We start from the raw sequence: 24,133 nt of genomic DNA on the forward strand, positions 1-24,133 counted from the left end.
GAGAGCCCCCCACGACTGGAAAGGCTTTTCCTTAAAGCTCCCCCCTTAAAGCCTCCCCCAGGCCCGGCGTCCCAAGCACGGGGTGGCTTTACCCCGCCGCGGGGGGGTCTGAGCCCCGTCGCTTCCCTTTAGCCCCGTGCCCCCCCCGCAAACGGCAAAGTCTGCCGAGCCCGGAGCCCGGTGGCATTTTGCCTGGCTACGAGCAAGGGAAAATATTAGGTAAACAAACACCATGGCAATGCAGAGAGATGCAAATAAATAAAAAAACCTCCACCCACAACCAACCCCCCCGTCCCCATCCCAACACCAGCAGAAGGCGGCGGCAGCCCGCAGGGTCCCGGGGGGGCCGAGCCCCAGCTCCTGGGTGGCCCCACACCAGCTCCAGCCCCTGGACCCCGCACCGACGGCGACGGCTCCGTCTCAGCGGTCCCATCCTTTGGGAAGGAGCCGCAAAAGCCATTTCCCTTCGTCACCCCTGGTCCTTCCTCAGGTCTCCAGCCTGGACCCCCACCTGGGGCCCAGAGGAGCAGCCGTCACACCGGGAGGAGAAAGTTCCCGTCCAAACACCAGCTTGTTCCAGCGTGGGAGATTTTTAGGTCATTCCTCTCGTTTTCGGGGGCTCGGGCGGCCGGTCGTGTTGCCAGCGGGTCAGCGTGGTGTGCTGAGGTCAAGGCCGCTCTCAGGGCCCCATCGCTTCAAAACAGGAGAGCCCAGGGTGGATTAGGGTCCGGGCTAAACAGGGTTAAAAAGGAGGAGTTGCATTTGCAAGGGGCCAGGCAGGACACGCCGAGCTCCGTAACTGGGGAAACTGAGGCGCGGTGATGAGCACCCTCCCATCCTGCAGCAGCCGGGTGGGTGGCACCGGGTTCATCCCCGTCCCTCGGGGCCAGGCACCGCTGCGGGACACCTGCGGGTCTGCGGGCACCAGCCCCAGCAGCTCTTCGCTCCCACCCTGGCTCTGAGGGCTCCCCCAGGAGCAGCCCCCCAGGTCGCTTTGGGGAGCAGAGCATCCCTGTTGCCCTGCAGAACATCCCAGCGCCACGCCAGCCCCAGGAGGCTGGAAAACCAAATCAGCGAGCGGGATTACACCCCGGTGCCCACCAGCACAGCCCGGTTGCTCGACGCCGCGCTTCCCGAACACGGCAGACCTGAAGCAGCGTCCCTCCTGCCTGCTCCATCGCAGCTGCCACCTTGCCTCCCCCTCCAAAACCCGCGAGCGGGGAGGCGGCAGCTCCCTGGCCAGAGTCCGGCCTCTCCGTCACCCCACGGAGCGGGACGCGCCGGCTGGATCCATCCCGCTGCCCTCGGCGAGCGCCAGGGAAACTCGCGGAGCCGCGGCAGCAGCGGGGGCTGGTTGCACCCGGTGCAAACCCAGACCCGTGGCCGCGGCATGCAGCGCCATGGGAGCTTTCTCCTGCAGGACACGTCCAGGAGCAGGTCACTGCTCCTCTGCCCCTGGCTCCATCGTCCGAGGGGCGACATCTCATCTCCTGAAGGCAGCCACGCGGCCTCTGCCCATCCTGCCCGCTACGGGACACCACAGCTGGTCCTGGCTCCGGAGCTGGCCGCGCTTTGGTGCCGCCGGAACCGCACGCAGCGACTCGCGGCTGTTCCCGACCGGCACGCCGCTCTGCCTCCATAGCAGTAAAACTCCAAGGCAGAAGCTTTCCCCTGCCGCCGCCAACACGCGCATCCTACCGAGCTTCTTGGGACGAGACAGTTTTCCTGGGGTAAGAACGGATTCCCAAAGCCCAAATTCCCAGCCCATAAATACCCCAAGCCCCAGTTAACCCCTCGTATGCCAGACGCACCACGTTACCTGTGCAGCTCTCCTTCCCCCGGTTTGCCCCCAGCATGGGCAGAGCTCCCCGATGGGCTCCAAGCCAAAGCCCCGGAGATTTGGGCTCCGGCTCCGAGCGCGCACGTCGCGGGGACGCTGGTAACGGCTGACGGACGACTCAGGCTTCGGAGCTCAGCTCACCCCGTCCCACCCGGAACCATCCCACATTGCACAGCCCCTTTCTGCAGCAGGAGAAATGTGCAGAGCCTGGGGTGCCAGCGAGTCTGTGCAGGACACCCCCAAACTCACAAGACCCAAAAAATAAAGCCAAAAAAAAAAAAAAAAAAAAAAATCAAGCAACTACCACCAAACCCACCCCAGCTCCATCTGGGAAGCACTGGGACGGGCGCCCTTGGCTCAGCGCCGTCTCATTAACGCCGTGAGGCACTTTGCATCACACTCACTTCCTTTTTTTTTTTTTTTTAAAAAATAAAGCACTCAAAAAGCAGCACCACCAAGCACCTCACCAAAAGGTCACAAGGCTTTACAGCACTGGGGAGCACATCCACACCCCATCGCCCCCGCTCAGGGGTCCTCACCTTTAAACATAAGGCGCAAAGCGCCGCACTATCGCTCGGTGCACGTCGCGACCGCCCCAACCCCGGCACGGAAAGCCCCGACGCTTTATCTTCCCAGTGCCTGGGGAAGGAGAGTTATGGCTGGGAGCACTCCCCTAAATAACGCACCGACATTTGCATTCCCTGGCTGTGCTACGAGTGCGCGGCCGCTAGCAGAGCGCGTTCCTTCCCATAGACTTCACATCTTAGGGAAGGACTTAGCGGCCAGGCAGACTCCTGGCTGTGGCTTTCCTCGCTGTAGGGAGAAGAGGAGGAGGAAGGAGGAGGAAGGAGGAGGAGGAGGAGGAGGAGGAGGAAGGGCTGCAAAGGGCTGGCAGCTCGGTGGGGCCCGGTGTGCTGAGCAGCGTCAGGCGTGGGGTGGGGGGGTGATGCTCCCCTGGCTGGGGGTGCTGTGCTGGGGGTGTGGGGTCTGGCCCCCTTGCATTTGGGAGCTGCTGCCTTTTGGCTGCTCCACCCCTCCTCTCCAGCCCCCCCCCCCCCTTTTTTTTGCCCCTTTGGGGGCCGTTTCACGGCAGGGTCCCCGCGAGAGCCAGCCCTGCCCCTGCCCCGTTCCCGCTGCGCAGTCCTTGGCTCCAGCTCCCGTTTAACCCCGTTACGGAGGTGGTTGAAGGGTTGTTACCACCCCCCACCACCACCCACCCCCACCCCCCCACCCCCGGGGACGGAGCTGTCCCAGCCTGGCACCCACCAGCGCTGGCCAGGGTGGCCCTGGGTGTGGGAGACCCTCTTACAGCCGTTGGGCTCCGCGCCCTCCCCAGGGCATCTTCCCCCCACAGCGATGGTTTCCCCCAACCCATTTTCCACATTTTGTCCATTTTGTCCCCAAACTACGGCTGTCCCATAGCCACGCGCCAGCCTAGAGGTCCCTCGGCTCTCCTGCCTCCATCCTCCGCCGTGGTGGCCCAAGGGACACCGCGTGGTCAGTTGTGGTCAGCGGTGGGGACGACCCCATTTTCTTTTGCCGTTTGGGGTTTTTTTCCCCATGAAGTCCCCCTTGTCCGGGTAGGAATCTCCCCCTGCAGCAGGCACCTCCCGGGGCGGGACAGTTAATCCATAGCGCACAGAGCCGCTTCCTGGCAGGAGGAGAAGACGCCGTCCAGCATCGCCCTTCACAAGCTGCACAGCGTGAGATCTCCAGCTCAGCTCTCCAGGCGAGCGGGGCCAGCGGAGAGATCTGGGGTGGATTTTTTTTTTTTTTTTAAATTTTTGCTTTATTTTTGAATTTTTGTTTTTAACTCAGATCCATTCCTGCCCAGTTTTATTCCCAGGGGACAGCACGGGGCAAGAGCATCCACGGCATCCATCCGTTGAAGCCGGCGCTGTTCAAATCCCCCAAACGCTCTTGAAACCGCGTGGCGGGCAGAGCTGCAGGTGAGGGATGTGCAGATAACGCCCTCCCCAGGGAGAGCACGGGTCTTCTCACTCTGCCGGATTAATTAATCAAGCAGCTTTGCATTTCGAAACGATCCCTGCGTGGCTCAGAAACGCTTCCCCGAAGGACGCTGCTGAGTTGGGCAGGAGGAGGATGCTGGAGCGGGTGCGAGGTCCAGGCAGACGCTGCAGGCAGGTTCCCTTCTCGTCCCTCATCTTTTGCCACCTTGGGTTGCAGCCGCTTCCCGAGGTCGGGCTGAGCCCCAGCCGGAAAATGAAGGGGGAAAATTAAACCAACCCCCCCCGCCCCGCAGCCCTAAAGCAGCTCCTGGTGCGGCTCCTCGGGGCGTTTCAGGCCCCAATTTCTTGCTGCCGGTTTCCGAAGCGTGGCCCAGAGCCCGGCGTTAGCTCTGGCTCCGGCTGGTTAAGCCCGAATGAAAAGTTATTTTCAGATAAAAACAACCTCCTGGCACGTCCCCTGGGATGCTGCGTTGGGGCAGACCCCGCCGATGGCTTTCTGTTGTTGCTGTTTATTGCCTTGAACCGGTGCCTAAATAATTTTGGGATTAAGCAGCCAAATAAAGAGCTGAGCGGAGGGCTGGTAGCGTTCCCAGCGAAACCTCGGGGATGCTACCGACTCCCAAACCGCAGCCGCCGGCCCCATCGCTGCTTCCCTGCGAAAGGAGATGCTGGTACCCAACCTTGGGAGAGCTTGCATCAGAAACACAGACGGCCTTTTCTTGTAAAGCAGGGAAAAAACCCCAACAAAAAAGCACTGCAGAGGTGTGGGGGGAGCTTAGGGGTTGCTTTTTGGGAAAAGGGGGGTTCGGCAGCCCCACAGCTGGGGGGGCTGCATGGGGCAGGGTGGAGGGGCACGGGGGAAGGTGGTGCTGGGGCTGGATCTGCTCCGGGCGATAGGGCACGAAGCAGATATCACTCCTGTTTGAAAGGCAAAATAGCCATTAAAATGAAAAAAAAATCAATAATAAAAATTCAAACAAAACATGCCGAGTTTTCAAAAAGAGGGGGGAAAAAAAAGCTATGGAAACCCCAAAGTTTTCTAGCACGAGCGTGGAGAGGTTTTGTTTCTTGCAGGCTTTAATCCGCTGTTTCCCAGCCCCGGTGCCAAGCGCTGGCGGTGTCGCGGGTGATGCGGCAGGCGATGAAAGCTGGGCGAGGGACAGCGGCACAGCCGGCAAAACCCGCCCCGGCTCCCGCAGCCCTGTCCCCTGTCCCCAGCGCCATGGGGGGACAAAAAGGGGTGACAGGAGCCCCTGGCCGGGGACACTTCCCCTCTGCCCATCCCTGGGCACTGTCAGTCTCCCAGCTGCTAGGAACGCTTGTGCTGGCAATATTTTTTTATTTTTTTTTTTTTTTGCCAGAAAAGGCCGTTTCCAAGCCATTCCGCAGGGATGTTTTGGTCCGGAGAAGGACGTTCATCCCTGAGGTTTGCAAGGCCCGAGGCTCCATGCTCACTTCACACCAGAGAGAGGGAGAAGAAGAGACAGGAATAAAAAAACCCCGCAACTATTTCATGCAGATAAACCGTATTTCGGCCATTTACACGCACCGCGGCGGGCTCTGCTCTTGGGAAGGCAAAAGGCAGAGACCCCATCTAAGGGGCAACGGCACATTTTGAAGCCCCCCCAGGTCACGGGGGGGAGCAGATCCATCCTCGCCCCTTCGCTCCCATCCGTCCTTCAGCCCCCCCCACCCCCCTGCAGCATCCCGGGGCTCCTCCTGCCCGAGAGCTGGGGGGAGCGGGATGGGCTGGGATGAGCCCCCCGCACCGGCAGACAGAGCTGCGGCGGGTGGACGGGGTGTTTCTGACCGGGGAACAGGATCGGGGCAGCGACGGGGGCACGAGGGGCACCGTTTACTTCTGGGTGGACGGGGAGGGCAGGGTGAGGGGCGGCCCTCGGGTGCCTGGCAAGATGCTGGTGTCGGATGCTTCGGCAAGGCAAAGCTGCTGCTAAAAAAAAAAAAAAATTAAAAAAAAAATAATCCTTCTCTGCTTTTTTGGTAGGTGCTATCTCCCCAGAGATGGGGGAAAAGAAACAGGCAAAGAGCAAAAAGATGGTTTGGAAAGATGCAGCCGTCTGCCCAAGTGGTACCTCACCACGGGGGGCTGTGGGGATGCTCCCACCTCGGTGCCCTCGGCAGCCGCCCGAGACTCAGCGCCCACCGGCCGTGGGTGCCCACCCACACCCCCCCCCACGGCTCCCAGGTCTCCGCCAGAAGCAGAGATGGACTCGGTGTTAAAAAAAAGTTGGGTTTGGGTTTTTTTGCGGGGGAGAAGGACTGGGTCAAACCCTGGCGTCATCCTCCCAGGGCCAAGGGAGGACAGCCCGGCGGCGGTTCGTCGCGGTGTTCGCACGAGCGGGTGGCACAGCCGGGACGCTCCAGTCCCCGCCTTACAAATACAAAGGTGCAGGATATTCCGCCAGTTCCCATTTATTTTAACCTGGCCCCACCGTTGCTGCCTCGTGGCCGTGCCACAGCCCGTGGGACCCATCCCCATCCCGGGTGGGCTTCACCCCACCGCAGCCACGTGGGAATCAACAGGGATGGGGGCTGAGCACCAAAGTGGTGACCAGCCCACGCCTTCCGTGGGGGGAAAACATGGCAAAGGCCCTGGGAAAGGATGGGGAAAGAATTGCTGGAGCAAAAATTGCTCGTTTGCAAGGAAACGAGCTGCCGACGCTTCCCTTCTCCGGGCCGCTGAGCCTGGAGCCATCACCCAAGATGGGATGCGAGCTGCATCCCGCAGCACATCCTCACCCACCGCAGCGAACCCATTTCTCTACTTCATTTCTCATTTTAGCCACATTTTCCTACAGCATCTTCCTGCTGCGATGGGTTTTTTGGAGGGTTTTGTTTCTGTGCTACCTTCTCTCCGGGGATCGCACCGCCCCAGCACCGAGGCTGGCTCTCCGATCTCATCCCACACAGCGCCTGTTCCGCAGCCGAAGGGCACCAAAAAAAGGTGTTGGCACCCAACGGAGCCCGGCAAAACCAGAACCAATGCTCACCCCTACCTCTCTGCCCCAGCGCATCCCTCCCACTACCCACATCCTCCCGCTACCCGCATACTCCACCCCTCAGAAAACAGCCCAAATAAACCCCGACCTGCAGACGGGCTTTGGGAACCGCCGTATCCCAACAAATTCCGTTTTAATTTTGCAGCTGCCTGCACAGGGTGGGCAGCAGCACCTCCCTCGCTGCCTGTAGCTCCCCCGGGCACTTTTTGCATCCCTACTCTGCAAAAAAAAAAAACCCCAAACAATCCCAAACCTTAAGCTTATCAGCTTATCCTGCAAATATTCAGCAGTTACAGAGCATCCTTACTCTCTCCAGCTGAGCGTGGGTGGGGGCAGCAAGACACGCTGCCCACCCCGAGCATCTCACAGGGAAGATGATGAGGCGAGGTGGGACCGCACGGCATCGAGATAATATTTAATGGCCCCGTCGGACTTACGTGTTCCGGCCAAGCAAATTTCCTGGTGGGCTGAGGTTTGGCAAGGGGACACCAACCCCCAAATCATCCCCCCCCCCCGCCCCCCCCCCCCTCGCTGAAATAAAGTGCTGCAGGCGCCGGCGGGGCTTTGCCTGCCCCCGCGTCCTCATCCCGCAGTTTGTGTTGGCTCTCAAAGCAAGGGCTCCTCTGGAAAAGCCACCAGGAGAAGGGCTGGTAAGGCCAAGGGCATCCACCGGGAAGCCGTCGGGAGGCAGCCAGGAGAGGAGAGGACATCCCACCCTGGCGAGTCCTCCCCCAGGAGCAGCAGGTCGGGGCCTCCCTCTTGGCATCCGCTTAAAAACACCGCCTGGATGCGGGGGTTTGGGGTCGCTGGTGGGCACCGGGGGCCAGGATGAGGGACAGCGACGTCACGATCCCCGAGGGGCATGGGGAAGTCAGACCCGCTCCCCACGGTCCATCCCCACCGCCCAGGAGCTGGGTCGGGGCTCACCCCGGCTCAGGGGCTCGCTGGGCTCCAGCAGCCGGTCCGAGGACTCGCCAGTGCTTTCCAGTTTGGCGTAACCCACCAGGCTGACGTGGTCCAGCCGGGGCCAGCTCCGGTTCTTACGGTCCTTGATGGGGGCCACCAGCAGCACCCCCGGCTGGCCGAGGTCCAGGGACTTGGAGTGTCCTGGGGTGTGCAGCTGCGCATCGGGGCTGAGCTCCACCGCTGCCGGCTCCGCGCCGGGGCAGCCGCCATCCACGTTGATGATGACATGGCCACCACCGCCACCGCCACCACCACTGCCGCGGTCCTGGCCACGGGGCGTGATGCTGCCGACACCAGAGAGCGGAGCCTGGGAGAGCCGCAGTGCTTCGGGGGGGGGCTTGGCGGGGCCCACCTCTGCCCTCTCGCCGGCCCCCCGCGCTGCCGCGTCCAGCAAGCGGTTGTTGAGCTTGATGACGGGCAACGCCAAGGCACCGACAGCCGAGGAGAGCAGGGACTCGGCTCCGGCGCGGCAGGAGAGGCCGAGGTTGGCCTCGGCAGAGGCGCCTGAGCGGAGGCTGAGGAGGGAGGCGGCGGGGGATGCCGCCGGGTGCTGGAGGAACTCGGCCATGGTCTGGAGCCTGTTGGGACCGTAGCAGTCGGACCACTTGCTGCAGGGGCCGGGGCAGGGCTGGCGGGAGAGATCCACCTGGTAGCAGCCCTCCACGCACTCGGCATTGGCCTTGGGGACGGGCTGGCCGTCCCCGCGCTGGCAGCACCCATCCTCGGGGCCGGTCGCCTCAGGGAGACCCGCCGCCATGGAGTAGAGCCCCTTCTGCATCAGCCTGCGGGTCTCCATGTCCCTGTTCTCGTACAGCATGGTGTTGGCGCAGATGAAGATGAAGAGCCCGATGCCCATGATGACGGGGCCGATCAGCTTGAGCTTCTCGCTGTGGGGCACGTGGCGCCCGGCAGCCACCTCCCTCCTCATGTCCCCCACGACGCTGGCATTCCCCGCGCCGGCCCCGGTGCCCCCGGGTCCCCGGTGGGGCCAGTAGCCCACCACGGCGATGGTCATGCCCACCAGGACCACTGAGATGCCCACCATGACGAAGGCTCCTGACGGCGAGCGCATGCGGAGCTGCCCTTTCACCGGCACCTCGGGCGGTGACTTACGCCGCAGCCTGCGTCCCCGGCGCCGTGGCGGGGCAGGGGGCACCTGTGGCTTGGTCCCCCCCGCCTCCGGCTCCCGCATGGGTCCGTTGGTTTCGGCGCTCTTGGCAGTCATCGTCTCCGGCTTGGCCGCTCTTCCTGCGGGGTGAGGAGGAGAAAAAGGGGGAGAAGAGGCATCACTTGATGGGTCTGGGGGTCTGCGTGCCCGGGAGGCTGGGACCATGGGGGCACAGGGACACCAGGAACATGGGGACACCAGGAACATGGGGGGCACAGGGACACCAGGAGCTGGGGGACACTGAGCCCACAGGCCGGAACACATCGGGGACCAGCAGCTTTGTTCTTCTCCTTCTCCTGCCTACTTTTGTCTAGTTATTTCTCTCTCCCCCCTTGACAGCGGTGGGATGGCTAAGGGGCTCCCCCCCACCGCGCTGCCAAAGCCTCAGAACTCATATCCCTGAACCCCCGGGGTCGTGCGGGGCAGCGAGGATGGCTGGGACCCCGCTGTGCCACGTGCTGCACCAGCACGGAGACATCGCTGGCCCTGGGGGGGGCAAAATCACCTGCGTGATGTCCTGGGTCACCAAGTCCTACGACACCCGCAAAAGGGCGGCACCAGCCAGCTTGGCTCGACGGCCACGAGGGAAGGGGACGTTTATTTGCCCAGTTGGGAAACTGAGGCACGAGCGCACGTGAAAAACCCAAACCAGAGGTCTGACGACGCCACACCGCACGGGGCCTGCAAGCCGACGCAGCTGCCCGGTTTGCTCTGCTCGCTATCCAAACACAACCCAAAAACCTACTCCAACGTCCCATTGCCCTCGAGCCGCCCATCGGCCCGCGGGACCCACCAGCCCAGCACCCACACAGGGTTTGAGCCGAAAGGGGCTCTTTTCCCGACCTGCTGCTGTCTCAGCGCACGCATGGGCTCCTGCCCTAGCACGCACCGAAATAAAGCTCCACCTCCAGGGATTGCTGGGGCGTTCCAGAGGCCACAGGATTTCCTTTTTCCCAGTACCTTGTCTCCTAGACAAGCCAGAAGGTGTGAAAGCTGCTGCCAAAACCAACTGGTGACCAGCCCGGCAGGGAAGCATCAGCTGGGCTGGCACCGTAGCGCACGGGGTAAGTGGTACCCAGCGATACGGGGAAACTAAACCACGCTCTGAGCATGTCCCAGACCCAAAACATCTTTAAAAAAAAAAAAAAAAAAAAAATAACGCACAGGACGGTGTGTCCGTGCCCTCGCCCGCGTCTCCTGGCACTGCCGGAGCCGGCGCGGGAACGCTGCCCGGGCTGTTCCCAAACGGGGGCCGGGGACGTGCCACCGGCATGAGCGAGCATCACTGCAGGGTGGCCCCCAGCCAAGGGATGCTGCGGGACGGGGCTCGCTGCGCCGCTGCATCTTAAATCGCAAAAGGAAAGCGTTCGGATAGCGCGGCAGCCCGGCGACATCGATATTCGGCAATTAAAAGCCAGAAAGTAAAAAGGAGGAGAAACACCCCGGCGTGGGCGGCAGGAGGAGGGTGACCGCTCTGATTTTACTCCCTAAGATGAATGAAGCGCTGAGAGCCAGCAACCAGCATCACCGACAGCAGAAAAATAAGATACTAAGGGGTTTTTTTTTTTTTCCAGTCTTAATCATCTTAAGGTGTTATTAGCATCAGAGGGAAGGAATTAAAGATATGAGTTTCAGGATGACAGCATGTTCCTGGCACAAGGCTGTCAAGCTGTGACAATTTGAATAAGGGAGATTTAAAGGAAAAAAAAAAGAAATAAAATAAAAAATAAAGTCCCAAACAAAACAACCCAAACCCACGGCCCGCTGCTGAGCGGGGTATAAAGCTTTCTGCGAAACAAGCCGGTAATCCCGCATTGCGAAGCGGGAAACACACAATAAACCGAATGCGACGGTCACCCTGAATGGAAAAAAAAGAGGTTTTAAATATTTTGGTATTAAAGGGAAACAACCGGGCACTTGAACACGTCCCAGAGACTGTGGGACTCTTTTTGCTTCCGAATGCCCTGATGTAGGTTATGTCCCAGCTTTCTCTAATTACCGTCTTAGATTCAACTGCTCTTCAATTTCTACCAACCCCTTTAAACGCCTTGCTGGCTACTTAGGGATTAAATAAAGTAAAAAGCAACCCCCCCCCGCCCTAAACTGCAAGAGCGGAGCAAAGGCTCTTCGATACCATCTGCGGGGAGGGGGGATACGAACCCCCCCAGGGCTCACGGCCCCCCAGAGTCACCCTGGACACCCACCACCCACCACCCACCTCCTATTTCTGGCCCCGAGCCTCAGCCGTGCCTCGTTACACCCAATTCCGCCGTTACCTCCTTTAACCCCCCGAGCCCCCGCGGAGCTGCATCGGGGACCCCCCAGCATCCCCCGCGTCCCAGCCAGGCTGCGCTGGGTCCGGGTGATGTTCACCCGCGCTGTGCCGGGCTGCCGGTCCCACGCTTTTGTACTGGATACGGCCCGGGGTTAAACCGCGGGAGCTGGGGTGCTTAAAAACGGGTGCAGAGGGCCAGAGGGTGTCCAGCCACCCTGCATCCGCGGGGTCCAGACCCGGGGGCGGGGGGGGGGGGGCTGAAACAACCCCGCTGCCCCCTCCTCTCCCTCTCCCCGGGCACAGGGATGGAGATACGGGGCAGGAGGGATGGGCAGATGCCGGCGAGCTGCGTCCAGGCAGGGAACCCCCCTCGCCCCCTCCCCAGCCCCCTGCCACCGTTCCTGCCCCGAGCGCCGCTGCCCGATAGTTGCCTGCTTTCCGAAGTCAGAGCATTTAATTGCTCATCGTCGGGGCTGGTTGTTCCCAGAGTTCAAAACCATTACTTTTATTAATAGAATCTCCAAGGTTATATAAGCTCTTTAAAAAAAAAAAAAAAAAAAAAAAAAAAATAAAACCCAGCGTTGCCATCCGATTCTGCAACTCGCAGACGCTGACACTCACGCGAATGGATTAATTCAGTGCTGGAGCAGCGGTGCTAGACACAGCTCAGCTGGAGGGCAGGGCCGGGGGTCCCATGGGTGCTGCCGGGGCGGGGGGGGACAGCCCGGTCCCTCGGTGGGGGCGGGGGGGGGACAGGCGGTGACCCCCAGGCAGTTCCCTCCAGCCTGGAAGCAGCCGTGGTTCACCGGGACACGATGCCTCCAGTTTGGAGGTTTCTCTTCCCAGTGGGGAAGAACAAGAGTATAGAAACGTAAATGTCGTTAGCGTTAGGGAGCAAGCTGAGGGATGCTCTGCTGCCGGGTTCGGAGTTAAGCTTCCAATCCCCGCAATAAGCCTGGCATTAAAATAAACGCAAATATTTCTCTAATCCCCCCCATCACGGAGGCATATTGCTGGCTCCACCCTCCCACCCCAATCCTCTCCCGCCGCCTTCGCAGACAGACGCTCCTAAAATTTGACACTAAATCCCAACGCGGCCGACAACAGTGGAGCCGGACCGGGGGTAGAGAAGAATTTGGGAAGGGTCCCTCTTGCAGGCGGGTTCCCGCATCCCTTGGGTGCCCCGGGGATGCTCTGCCCCTGCCATCCCCACGCTGCCAGCTGGAATTTGCAGCATGCCACAGGCTATTAAAAACCAGATTCATCCTCAAAATCTCCCTCCGGCTGCGGGATGAGGGGCTGCGCTGGTGCCTGGCAGTGCCCCCCCCCCGGTGCCATGTCGCAGGAGATGCCAGCCAGCGGCCAGCCAGCTCGGTGATGTGCTGGAGAGCTGCAAAAACACCTTATGGAAAAGGGCTAAGTGCAGGCAACGCTGAGGGCAGCTGCCTTCCCCTTGGAGATTTATCCCCCTTGCCGGTTATCTTTCCAGGATAACACCTGGAAAGGGCTTCGGCACCGGACGGACTCCGGACACCGCACCCGCAGGGATTTAAAAACCCAGCATCTCCCCAGGGAGAGCGTTCCCATCGCTGCCGTCCTGCCCTGCTCCGGGCCGCGTTGCCCATCCTCGGGACACGGTCCCATCCTGCACCCAGGATCCCATCCTGCACCCAGGATCCCATCCTGCGCCCAGGATCCCATCCTGTGGGTCTTCTGCACGTCACGCCTGCAGCGCATCCCCCCGAGGAGCTGGCCCGGGGAGCAGCTCAGGCTGCAACGAGCACTCAAGAGATGCCCGACAAACAGAAAGCCCCTCGTTTTTCCTTTTCTCTTGCGAAAATATTGCTTTAAAGCCGCTCCTCCTGACTTTAGGAAGAAACTGATTTTGAAATTCATTGCCAAATCAGCCAGCGAAGCCCGCAGCGTGTTTAAAGGCCGCGGTGATGGGCGAGGCCCCCAAAGCGCCGGGGCACAGCGTGGCCCCCTCCGCCTCATCCAAGCCCCCCAGGGAGCCCCTGCCACCGCACAGAGACGTTCCCAGGGCTCGGCGCAGCCTCGCTGGGGACGGGGTCTTTACAGCTGCTCTGCGGCTCACCCGAAGCATCCTCCTCCCGAGGAGCCAGGGCAAGGAGCCCGCAGCACACCCGACAGCCACATGCTGGAAAAAAAAAAAAAATTAAATCCAGTTTCGATGGCTTGTAAACTCCCGAGATGCCAAAGCCCGTGGTGGCTGAGCTCCCCCAAATCCCCCCTCCGCAGGGAAAGGGGGCCCCAGGCAGCCGAGACCTTACGGGTACGAGGATGTGCCGAGCTGTGCTGCGAGAGCCCTCCCTGGCTTCCCCACCCACCAGGGAAGGTACGGAGAATGGTAATGACAGTCTGCGCCGAGATGAGACGCTTAAAAATAACTCCCTTTTTCAGCCTAACCTCCAACGCCGCCCCCGGCACGGGGCAGGGAGGGGATCGCACGGCTCAGCTCCCAGGTGCCAGCTCCCCGCTCCCCGTCTCGCCTCCCATCCCGGCTGGAGGAGAGACGAAGCCGGCGGGGGAGCAGCGGCAGTCCTGGCGCGTGGTGCAACCACCGTCTTGGATGCTCGAGGTGGTTTTTGAGGCCCCACGTCCTCACCCACGTGGTGCCTCCTCCTTTCTTATTTTTCTCAGGCCACTTCAAATTTCCCCCTTTGGCTATACATTAAAGGTGTCCAGAGAGAAAAAAAAACAAAAAACCAACAAAAACCAAGATAAAAAGCCACGGGGCATCTTTCTGGCTCCCTCCCTGGTTACCAGCACCCACCAGCAGCTCCCAGCCCGAAGCTGCAAAGCCTCCTCTGGGCTGGGTCCCCAGGGGTAAAGCCCCCTGCCGTGACCCCAGCGAATGCATGTCCCCAACGTGGTGACAAAATCTGTCTCTCCAGCTTCGGCTGGGGGTACCCGTTAATCAATCATAATTAATTAAATTCCCTCGTAGAAGCTTTCGCATAAGCCCAGTAACGCTAACGATTGTGGTGCGGGAAGGATTATCGCCCTTCCCAGCGGGAACCACCTTCTGGTCCCGGGCTGAGGGTCTCACGCCTGGTTTTAACGGGGCTTGGGATGTAATTTTCACCTTTCCTGCAGCAGCGGAGACCTCGGTTTCCCCAGACGAAGGACGGGGTGCTAACACAGAACCGCCTCCGCTAAGCACTTGCTGATGGAGACATCACCTCCCCGCCTGGCCAAGCTGCGGAGAAGCATCTTGCTGGCTTCCCATCTTCAGGTCACACATCCCAGAGAGCAGCCAGGAGCCACCACTGTCACTCGGAATACGATCCAGGACAGCAGGCGACGGGGAAAGACGGTGCTGGGGTGGTTTGGGGACGTGGACGGGTCTGTGCCTTTGCTTTCCACCCCGCGTTTGATGGGCTACCCCGAGCGAGAAGGTCCTGATGGGCAAACGGGATCCAGCAACGCCTGGGAGCGGGGAGAGCCACCAGTCCCACCAGCGCCACCGGTCCCGTTCACCTTGACTTCTCCAAAGTCCTCCCTGCTCCCAAAACGGGGCCATCCGCTGAACTCCTTCCTACCCCTTAGGCAAAGAAAGTGCGTGGAAACATCCAACTGATTACTAATTACAAGAGCTTGCCTTACCCAGATTTGCTCTGCTAATTAGACTAATCTCTACGGCTGGGAAATGAGCCGCGGTCACCCATAGCGAGGAGATCACACAAGTTGGATGGATGCTTAACTCATGTCAGACCCCTGCGAAGGGGATCGTAATTCCCAGCCGCTTCTGACAGGCCATTGTTTAACGAGACAATAGAAACGCTGGCAAATTTTGTGTTTCTCCTCCAAGCTGATGCCAAAATCAGGACATCTGCATTGCTCAACTTTTTTTGATATGAACCAGATGCAAATAATTAATAAATCCAACTTCAGGATAATGCAGGCATCTAAATTTAAACGGAGAGCGGGTTTCTAATGGCAGCTTTTTGCTTGCTTGGAGGGGGAGGAGGAGTGGGGAGCTCAGGGGGATTTCCTGGGAGAATTCCTGCCTCCGGGAAGCGGTGCAGGGCGGCAGGGCACCTGGGGATGCGGGCTGTGGCCAAGCACCTTGCAAATCCTCACGGCCAAGAGAAAAGGAACGGGGAGCGGGGGGGAAATCCGTAGGCTGGGATTTCCAGGGAATTAGGACCAAACTCTTTCTGAATTTGGCACCTTCCCTGCTGCTCCTTTGAAAAATCCCTGCCAGCGTGCAGGGAGGGAGGGAGGGAGGGAGAGAGGGGACTCCGGGGGGCTGCCAAGTCCTCCCTGCTCCCAGGCACGGCCCAAGTTCTCCAGTGGGTACAAACACACAGAACCCATCCGCTCCCACCCCAGGCGCCCACATCCCACTCTGCCTGCAAGCAGTGAAGTTCCCAGACGTATTCCCAGCTGGGATTACTCTTCCCTCCGGCATCGTCAACCTCCCGTCTCCCCTACTATTCACCCTGCAAAAGCCCCGTCTCCCCGATTTCGTGAACGGGAATGGAAACCCACCTGGAAGCGAGACGGGGGCCGTGGGTCTGGCTGAGGTTGTTCCCCCCCCCCACTCCAAGCCGTAAAGCCGAGCCCCTCGTGCCGAAAGGCCCTCCCGATCCCAAACTCCGGGAGCTACCGGGATAATTTCCACCCACTTCTCCTCTCTCGAGTGGCTACATCAAATCCTGCGCGGGGATTAGCTGCGTGACCGCTCCTCGCCCCAACCCTCTGCGAGGAGATGCGGGGAACTGCGAAAAGTGCTGGGATTTGGATACGACACCCGGCTCCTTCCCAGGTTCCCCCCCCCGCCCCCCATCCCCATTTCTGGCCGTGTGAGGGTGTGCGTGTGTCCGTGCGTGGGCTTGCACACGAGCGTGCGTGCACATCTGTGCACGCCTGCATGTCAGCGTGTGCGTGCAAAGCGCGTGTATGCGGGCTACGTGCGTGGGTCCGTGTGCTCGTGCCTCTGCGTTTGCCTGCGCGTGCTTGGCGTTTGTGTCCGTGGGTGCCCCGTGTCCGTGGGTGCCCTCTGTGCATCCTCCCGCGGGGTCGGCGTGCCGGGGGTGGGGTGGGGGGGTGATGCGAGTGCGTGCGCCCGGTGCCGTGGCCGTGTCCCCGTGTCCCCGCGTGGGTGCCCACCCCCCCTTCCGCGGCTCCGTTCCCCTCCCGGCCGCCTCCCCCCCCCCCCCGCCCCATCCCGCACTCACCCGCGGCCGCCGAGCCGGGCGCCTCCCGCCGGGGCCGGGGCCGGGGCCGGGGCCGGGGCCGGGGCCGGGGCTGGGGCTGGGGCCGGTCCCGGTCCCCCGGGGGCAGCGGGCGTTGGGCTCCGCCACCGCGGCCGGGGCCATGGAGCGGCGGGAGGCAGCGGGGCGGCCGGTTCCCGGTTCCCGCTTCCCAGCTCCCGGTTCCCAGCTCCCGGTTCCCGCTTCCCAGCTCCCAGCTCGCCGCCGCCGGGACGCCTGGGCGGGTGGTGGTTGGGGGGGGGGGTTCCGCCCGGCCCCGGGTCCCCGCCCCGATCGGCCCCGGCCGCGGCCCCGCGGGGGGGCGGAGCGCGGGGATGGCGGGGAGCGGGGGGGGCCGGGACCCCCCTGTCCGTGTGTGTGTCGTGTGTCTCGCCCCGGGGCTGCGGGCTCCGGCGGGGCCGGCAGCCGTTTCCCGGCCGTGGGAAAGTTGCGATCGCTTTGCGGGGCTCGATGGGGATTTTCCTGCCGCCGAGCGGGGCTGGAGCCCGGCCGGGCCCCCGGGGCAGCAGCCGGGTAGGGATGGCTCCCTCCGCCCCTCGGCACCCCCCTCTGCCTTTGCCAGCCCCCTGCGCAGGATGGGACCCCCCGCCCCGTTGCCGAGGGGATGCTCAGAGTGCGGCGCAGGGTGAGCCCCCACCCCCACGGCACAGCCCCCCCAGCCCCGCCGCCTGCCGTGCACCAGCACATCCCATTTCTCCCAGCCAGCCCAGCCTGCCCTGGGACTGGGGTGGTAGTAGTTGGCCCCTCTCAGCTGGGAAAGCAGAGGAGAGTTTGGCAGTCGGGTTAAAAGCATTACCCGAAGTTAACTCTGGCAGCAGAGGCGTTTGATGCAGCCCCCCCCCCCGGCAGTGTTTAAAGCAGGTTCCGGAGGCACTTTCTCCTCCGGGCAGGCACAGAGGAGAGCTTGTGCAAGGAGCCAGCTTTAAGCACAGCGCTTTGCTTTTCTTCCTCTGAACTTGCCAAAAAGACACGCACAGACCTCCCCCCTCAGCCCCAAGGATCATGGCACTGCATCCCCGCATCCCCATCCCCATCCCCACGTCCCCATCCCTGTGTCTCCATCCCTGCGTTCCCATCCCTGCGTCCCCATCCCTGTGTCTCCATCCCTGCGTCCCCATCCCTGCGTCCCCATCCCCACATCCCCATCCCCGCATCCCCATCCCTGCGTCCCCATCCCCACATCCCCATCCCTGCATCCCCATCCCTGTGTCCCCATCCCCACATCCCCATCCCCGCATCCCCATCCCTGCGTCCCCATCCATGGGGCAGCCGGCAGCGTCCCACAGCTGTAACCACTGGTGGCACATCACAAAACAATGGAAACAACCGACCCTAACTTCCACCAGCATGCTCACACACCACCACCACAACACACTGGTAAGTGCCGAGGAGATTTGGCTTCATTACACCCCTGAGCCACGGATGTTTTGCACGCAGAGAGGCTGTTTATCAGCCTTTAATTAAAAAGGTACCGAGCTTGCATTCCCCCTCTTCCCCATAGCTGTGGTAAATCTCAGAGCATCAAACCAGACCCCTGCTCTCCCCAGGGAGCCACAAAACACAACTCTGCAATTTCTCATGTGACTTTTTGCCACCAGCACCCCATGGTCCATAAGTAAATGCAGAATCTGGTCATCTGGCTTTATGGCAGGTTTTTAGGGGTAAAACTCAGAAATGGGGCGCAGGATGATGAGTTCCTCACCCGTTTCTGGCAGGGGAGCATCATCTAGTAAGTCAGTGATGAGAGAAATAAAATCCCCACTCTGAGTTACGCTGCAGAGATGCTGCACGGTGTCATCTTCCCCCGACCCTCTGCCACGCTCCATTAAAGCAGAATTTGGGAAACTTTGGAGCTTCTCGAGCAGTGAGCGCTGGGGAAAGGCGAGGGATTCTAGCTGCGGGCTCAAGGTGCCAGCTGCACTGCTGGACCGGAGCGATGTCTCGCTCATCCTGGCCATCCAGGCAAGCCAACAAACGCAACTGCCTGGGGAGGAATGATATTTGGCTTTTCGTTCTGTTCAAGTGACATGTTCAAGGTCTCCCTTTGCTACCACTGGAGACCATCTGGGCACTCCACGATCCAGAAGAAATTAATGCTTTTGAGTAAAATTTGATTTCTATTCAGAAGCTGTACCTGTGCCAGGTGGAGCCGGCCAAAGAGCCGGAGGGGGAAGCGACGAGAGCTCAGCGCCCGGCAGCTTTAGGAGCGAGGGTCAGCGCTTTCGGCGGTGCAGGCAGGGAAGGGATCTGGCAGCACGGAGCTGGCAGGGGGGGCCGTCACGCTCAGGCACTGCCCACCCCTACGCAGGAGCCTGCTCAAAAGCAGTTTTCCCATTGCAGGTCGGCCGGCGATGCCCCGAGTGGGTTGTTCTCCCCGCGGGTCTACCGTTAGCGTGATAAAAGACGTTGGAGGCAGCGCAGAGGAGAGGGCAGCTGCCTGCACTTCTCCAGGGGTTAAAGCTGGACTGTGCAGGGGACGAGCTCCTGCAGAGGAGGCAGAGCTCAGCCTGGCTCTTCCAGCCTTTGTGTGGTACCCTGCTCACTGAGGGGGAGGCGGTTGTTGCAGTCGCTGTGTCCTTTCAGATAGAGGGAAGAGGAGAGAAGAACCCACTGGGGACAAAAGTGACAGCAGGGAGAGAGGGGAAGGGGCTCGGGGAGGAGGCTCAGGAGCAGAGCTCATGGCGGGACGGGAGATGTGCAGGACCAAAGAGCACTTTCCCCGATGCTCTGGGAGAGGGTGGGCAGTGGTTGCTCTTACAGACACATCTTGGATGGGGAGGAACAAGAAAAAACGATGTGAAAAAAGAATCGACGTCATTGTCTCTCTTCAGAGAGAAAAAATTAATCTTGTGGTAATTGGGCACCTCCTCTTGATTTTGGGGGAGGGAGGGGAGCTGAATCCACCTTGTTTCAAGCTCCGGTGATCCTGGCAAAGCCTCCTCTGCTCTCGGCTGCCTTCGCTGGGGACGGAGCCTGGACGGGAGGAAGCATGTGGATGGAGGAAGGAGAAGGAGAACTAGACAGCGAGTGATCACAGCCAGGATCTGAGATCAGAGAGAAGGAATGTTGTTATGGAGAGGCTGAAAGCTCGGGGTGGGGATGACTCATGCTGGAGAACATACAGCTGTTGGAGCGGGATTTGGCACCGGCTCGCCGAGGCTGCGGAGCCTTCCCCATTAGCAGGGAGGGGAGAGAGGAGCCTCCGCGATGTCTCCGATCTGGCAGAGGCATCTGCCAACCTGTACCAGAGGTGATGGGGAGGGGAACGCTGCCTGCCAGAGTGGGGTTACGACCCCGAGAGATATTTGGGGAGGAGGCAGGGCTTGGCAGTGAGGTTTCTGGCTAGCAGGGTCCCTTCTGGCTGAGGGATGTGGATCCTTAGTGCAGGGGCTCGTCCGCTTTCGGCTGGGGTCGGCGGTGCCGCCCTGGGGAAGGGGGCACTTGGAGCGGTGGGGATGGGACGGGGCAGCTCTGCTCAGCCCCGAGGCCGCAGCTGTGAAGAAGTACAAGGTACGAAGCAGACGGTCCCTCTCCCTTCCCCAGTAACGGGGAAACTGAGGCACAGAGCAGGGACGCGATGTATTCCCACCGCCAAGTCAGCTGCGGAGGTTAACAAAGCCTCGCGACGGCTCTTGCTCGCTGCTGCATCCTCGGCCTGCGGCCACACGCTCCTCGCGCTGGGAAGAGACAGAAGGCTTTGGGGCTGGAAGCAATCTCCGGCTGAGGAGTCAGACCACCACCCCCTCCCCGGCTGCTGGCAGCCGACACTTGTAGGGCACGAGGGCTTTTATCTGCCCTCCATCCACCTTCCGTCCAACGGGAGATGCTGTAGCAGCTTCCCCAATATTCACCAGGTTCCTGCAGAGAGAAGGGGGGGAAAAAAAACCCCAAAACCATTCCCCCCATCCACTGAAGGCAGGGCAGGCAGGGAAAGAGATTTAGGCAAGGCATTAGGAGTGGGGGGATGAGCTAGCATCTTCCCAAAGTCGCTTTCAGAGATTTTTTTTTTTTTTTTTTGGTATCACGCCTGGAAATAACGACAGAGCCAGATTCCCAGCGCCATGGGATAAAAAGCTCCGTAGGCTGCTTCGGAGGTGGCCCCGTTTCAGTGGTAAGCAAAGCGACTGTAAATATAAACAGACTTGTTATTAATTATGTTCTGTAAATGTGGAGTCATTATCTTTATGTCCCTGGAAAAGTAATTAGCTCTGGCTTTTCAATAAGAACTTGGAAAAGCCTGAAGACCTGAGTTCTGGAAATGTCACCCTTCTCCACAGAGAAGAAAAACCTGCATATTTTCCCAGAGTAATACGAGTTAACCAAATTTACAAAATGAACGAGTTTTAATATATTGCCAAAGCTTTAAGTTAAATGCCTCTTCTCTTTCCTGTGATTTATAATCCTGGTTCGCAAACTTTTCCTGGATTGCAGATGTCGTACTGGACTCTACAATGCTGTACTTTATTCTCTACCCAGCAGTACTTGTACAGGAGACAAGGTGGGATCTGATTTATGGGATCTCTCCTCCACTGCCATGTAAAGCAATTCCTCCTCGCCTGACCGGGCTCACGGATTGCAGAGCTCCGCGTAAAGAACTCTTCCTTCCGTACGACCAACCAAAAAGAAACATTTTCCAGTCGAAGGGAACATCAAGCTGATGACTTCAGGCCGAAACGCAGCTCTGTGAAGTTTTATGCAACTGAAAGTCCACAGGAACATACCCGTGCGCGACAGAAAATATTTGGGACGATACCATCGCCTGCTGCATTTACATTCCTGATGCTCCAGCAGCTGCTCAGGGAGAGGAGGAGGAGGAGCGAGACGCTGCAGACCCATGACCAGCACTAGCCAGAAGCCACTTGGCCACTGAATTTCCAGCTCCGACGACGCAGCGTTAGCGCAAGCTGAGGGAGGAAATCTGCATTGAAGCTGGTTTTAATTTCACCCGGTGTCTCTTTAAAGCAGAATACGTACCGTGTGTTACGAACGGCACAGAGGGAAGGTGCTCGCTCCCGTCGTGTACATCCCCACCACCTTGGCGGATGGCTCGGGCTGGGCGGGGGGGGTCAGTGCCCAAATTTAAACAGCCAGAAGCGTTCAGGAGAAGGGTTTCTTGCTCTGGAGTAGCTGCACCTGGCCATCGCTTCGCTCGCTTGGTCACACAAGGGATGAAGGTCCGAGTCCTGGTGGGAGGAGGGGACCGTCTAGGAAGGATTCTCCCAAAATGCACCAAAAGGCTTCTCCTTCTAGCTCTTCCCCAGATTTCAGAGAGGTTCCCACAGCAAAATGTTTCGGTTTGTCATTTCGGTTGTGGTCTAAATTACGAAGCGTTAGTGTTTGCTAATGTTGAAGTAACAAAAATAAAAGCTGAAGTGCTCCAGCTAAAGCTGGGATGGGATAGTTCACAGAAATGCAATGTTCTGAGATTGCCTTTTCATTTCAAAACGAGCCATAATGTTGCCAGCTCCACGTGGCTCTCGGGGAAGGTAATTTGTATTTTCAACCCTCTCTTGCTTTGCCGGAGCGGGCAGGGGCAGGACAGGAATTGGGGCAGGTTGGGCCAAATTTTGACGTAGACGGAGAGAAACGCGCTTTCAGACCCCGTTTAATTGAATTGCCGAACTCATTGCTGTAGGAGCTCGTGAACAAGCTCGGATGGGGAGAACTCAAACTGACAGAGAAGTGCTTGATCAGCAGCTAACGAACGTGATCGATGGGATGACGTCTGCAGCCGCAGAAGCCCTTAAGGCATCGGCGCTCCGAAGGGATGCACCGCACCGGGAAAGCATCATCCTCCGCACAACCCTCGACCGAGGTTGGGATCCGCATCCCCAACCCCTCCACGCCTCCCATCGCTTGTTTGTCCCCTCCCTTAGTAAATCACACCCTCGTTAGCACCACGTCTTCATTAGCAGCTTGCTGTGCCGGCATGGCAGGGGGAGAGGTGACACCAACAGGGTCTGGCAATGTCCCCTCTCCTTGTTTCCCCCGGCAGGACACGGAGCCGTCCTGTGCCGAATGTCCCCTTCCCAAAAGGGTCCAGATTTGTTTTGCTGATGCAGAAGCCGAGCATCTCCAGTCCGTCACAGGAGGAAAACCACGGGGCTCAGGTGTTTGGGCAGCCACCGGAGGAAAATGTCCCCTCACCCGCCTCGTCCCCAAGCTGAGGACACACCTTAGGTCACCGCATTAAACAGGTATTATTGGCAATTAAGATAACTGAGCCCTGCACTTCCCAAATACGGGGAATATCCCCACAGTGGAGGGGATAGCTGCTCACTTAAATGGTGTCTGAGCACCAGCTCCCCAGGCAGCCCAGGGAAAGCTCTGGTTCTGCTATCAAACCTCTAAAGGATTTGTAATTTAAAAAAAAAAAAAAGAATTAAAAAAATCACCCAATGCACTGGCTGCAGCCTTTTCCTGTACGTTAAAGGTAGTTACCGCAGGCCAGGCAGGAGCAGGAGCCTGAGCAGCGTCTCAGCACTAACACATTTATCTGCTCCTTCACCCATCAGCTGCGTCCCAGCAGCTCTTGCACGTTGTTGCATTTATCCGTGTCCCTGCTTCAGATAACATCCCAGGGCGCAGGTAGGGAGCGGAAACCTCAGGAAGGGGGGAGGGCTTGGGCAAGATCCCTTGGAAAAGGAGGGGAGCCCAACCTGACGCTCAGACACAAAACTTTCTTGATTTGGGATATTCGGCTTCATCCCTGGATAGAAGCTCGTCCTCTGCAGTCCTTTCCTCGACAGATTCGGATCCCCCCACTCACATCGCTTCGCAGGCACAGAGCTGCCGCGCGCAAAGAGCATCTCTCACTTTCCAGGGCTTGGGAGGATGAGAAAAGCTCCCACGCATCTCGCTGCGATGCTCCCGGCAGGGCAGCCCCCCGCGCGCCTCGGCCAGGGGTCTCGGCAGGGGATTTTCCAGCCCAGACCTGCAGCACGGGCCTCCCCCTCCCCCCCAAATCCTTCCTAGCCTGGTCCCCAGGGCCACCAGCCTGGCAGCAGGGCTGGAGCCGCGCGCTGGTCGCGTTTAAAGGGGATGGCGGTCACATTAAACAGACGTGGGGTGGAAGGTGCAGGGCCAGAGCAGGGCGATGGGTTTGAAGCTGAGAGGGAACTGAAGGGCTGGAGCACTCAGGCACTGAACGGCACCTTTTGGGTGCTCAGACGTGGAGGTTCATCCCAGACACTTGATTTTCCCAGCCCTGGGAGGGTCCTGGGCCCCCCCCCAGCTGCTCAGTGGGAGGCATTGCGGTGGCCTCATTAAGATCAACCACCGCGGGGTTTACACAGGGCTGGGATTCACCTAAAGGGCACACTTCCACCCAGAGGGCACACTTCCACCCAGAGGGCACATTTCCACAAAACCGAGCCAGAGCAGAGCGTGTTTGCCATATGGCGCGGCCAGCAAGCAGCTGGGAGGAAGGCAGACCGGCTCGCCACGATTTCATCTTTGCAATTTTCTTCTCTTGAGTGAGAGGATGGAGAGGAAGAGAAACAGAGAGGGGACAGCTGCTGGCATCCTTCTCCTTCCCCGTCGGAAAGGTCAGACGCTGAGGATGGAAGCCCGGCACAATGGCTGTCTCCAGGAAATTATCTGGGCTCCAGCATCTCGCCGTACTTGACCTTCCCAGCAAAGGCCGGGCAGGGAC

The 24,133-nt window shown here is 59.8% G+C and overlaps 1 protein-coding gene across 2 annotated transcripts in view; it reads right to left on the bottom strand.

Moving 5' to 3' along the window:
• Nucleotides 1-7,366: 7,366 nt before the first annotated feature.
• Nucleotides 7,367-24,133, bottom strand: part of TMEM200B (transmembrane protein 200B) — a 28,637-nt gene continuing 11,870 nt past the window's right edge. Inside the window, exons 1-2 of one of the 2 annotated variants that reach the window (XM_054802452.1) lie at nt 16,444-16,698; nt 7,367-9,044 (exon numbers count right to left, since the gene is read on the bottom strand). In XM_054802452.1, coding sequence (XP_054658427.1) covers nt 7,702-9,021 — 1,320 coding nt within the window. In that variant the 5' untranslated portion in view covers nt 9,022-9,044; nt 16,444-16,698 and the 3' untranslated portion in view covers nt 7,367-7,701. Of the gene's footprint in view, nt 9,045-16,443; nt 16,699-24,133 lie in introns of those variants that run through there. The other variant, XM_054802453.1, reaches the window with a different exon arrangement.

The sequence above is a fragment of the Grus americana genome, chromosome 23, assembly GCF_028858705.1.
Source record: "Grus americana isolate bGruAme1 chromosome 23, bGruAme1.mat, whole genome shotgun sequence".
NCBI classification, from domain to species: domain Eukaryota; kingdom Metazoa; phylum Chordata; class Aves; order Gruiformes; family Gruidae; genus Grus; species Grus americana.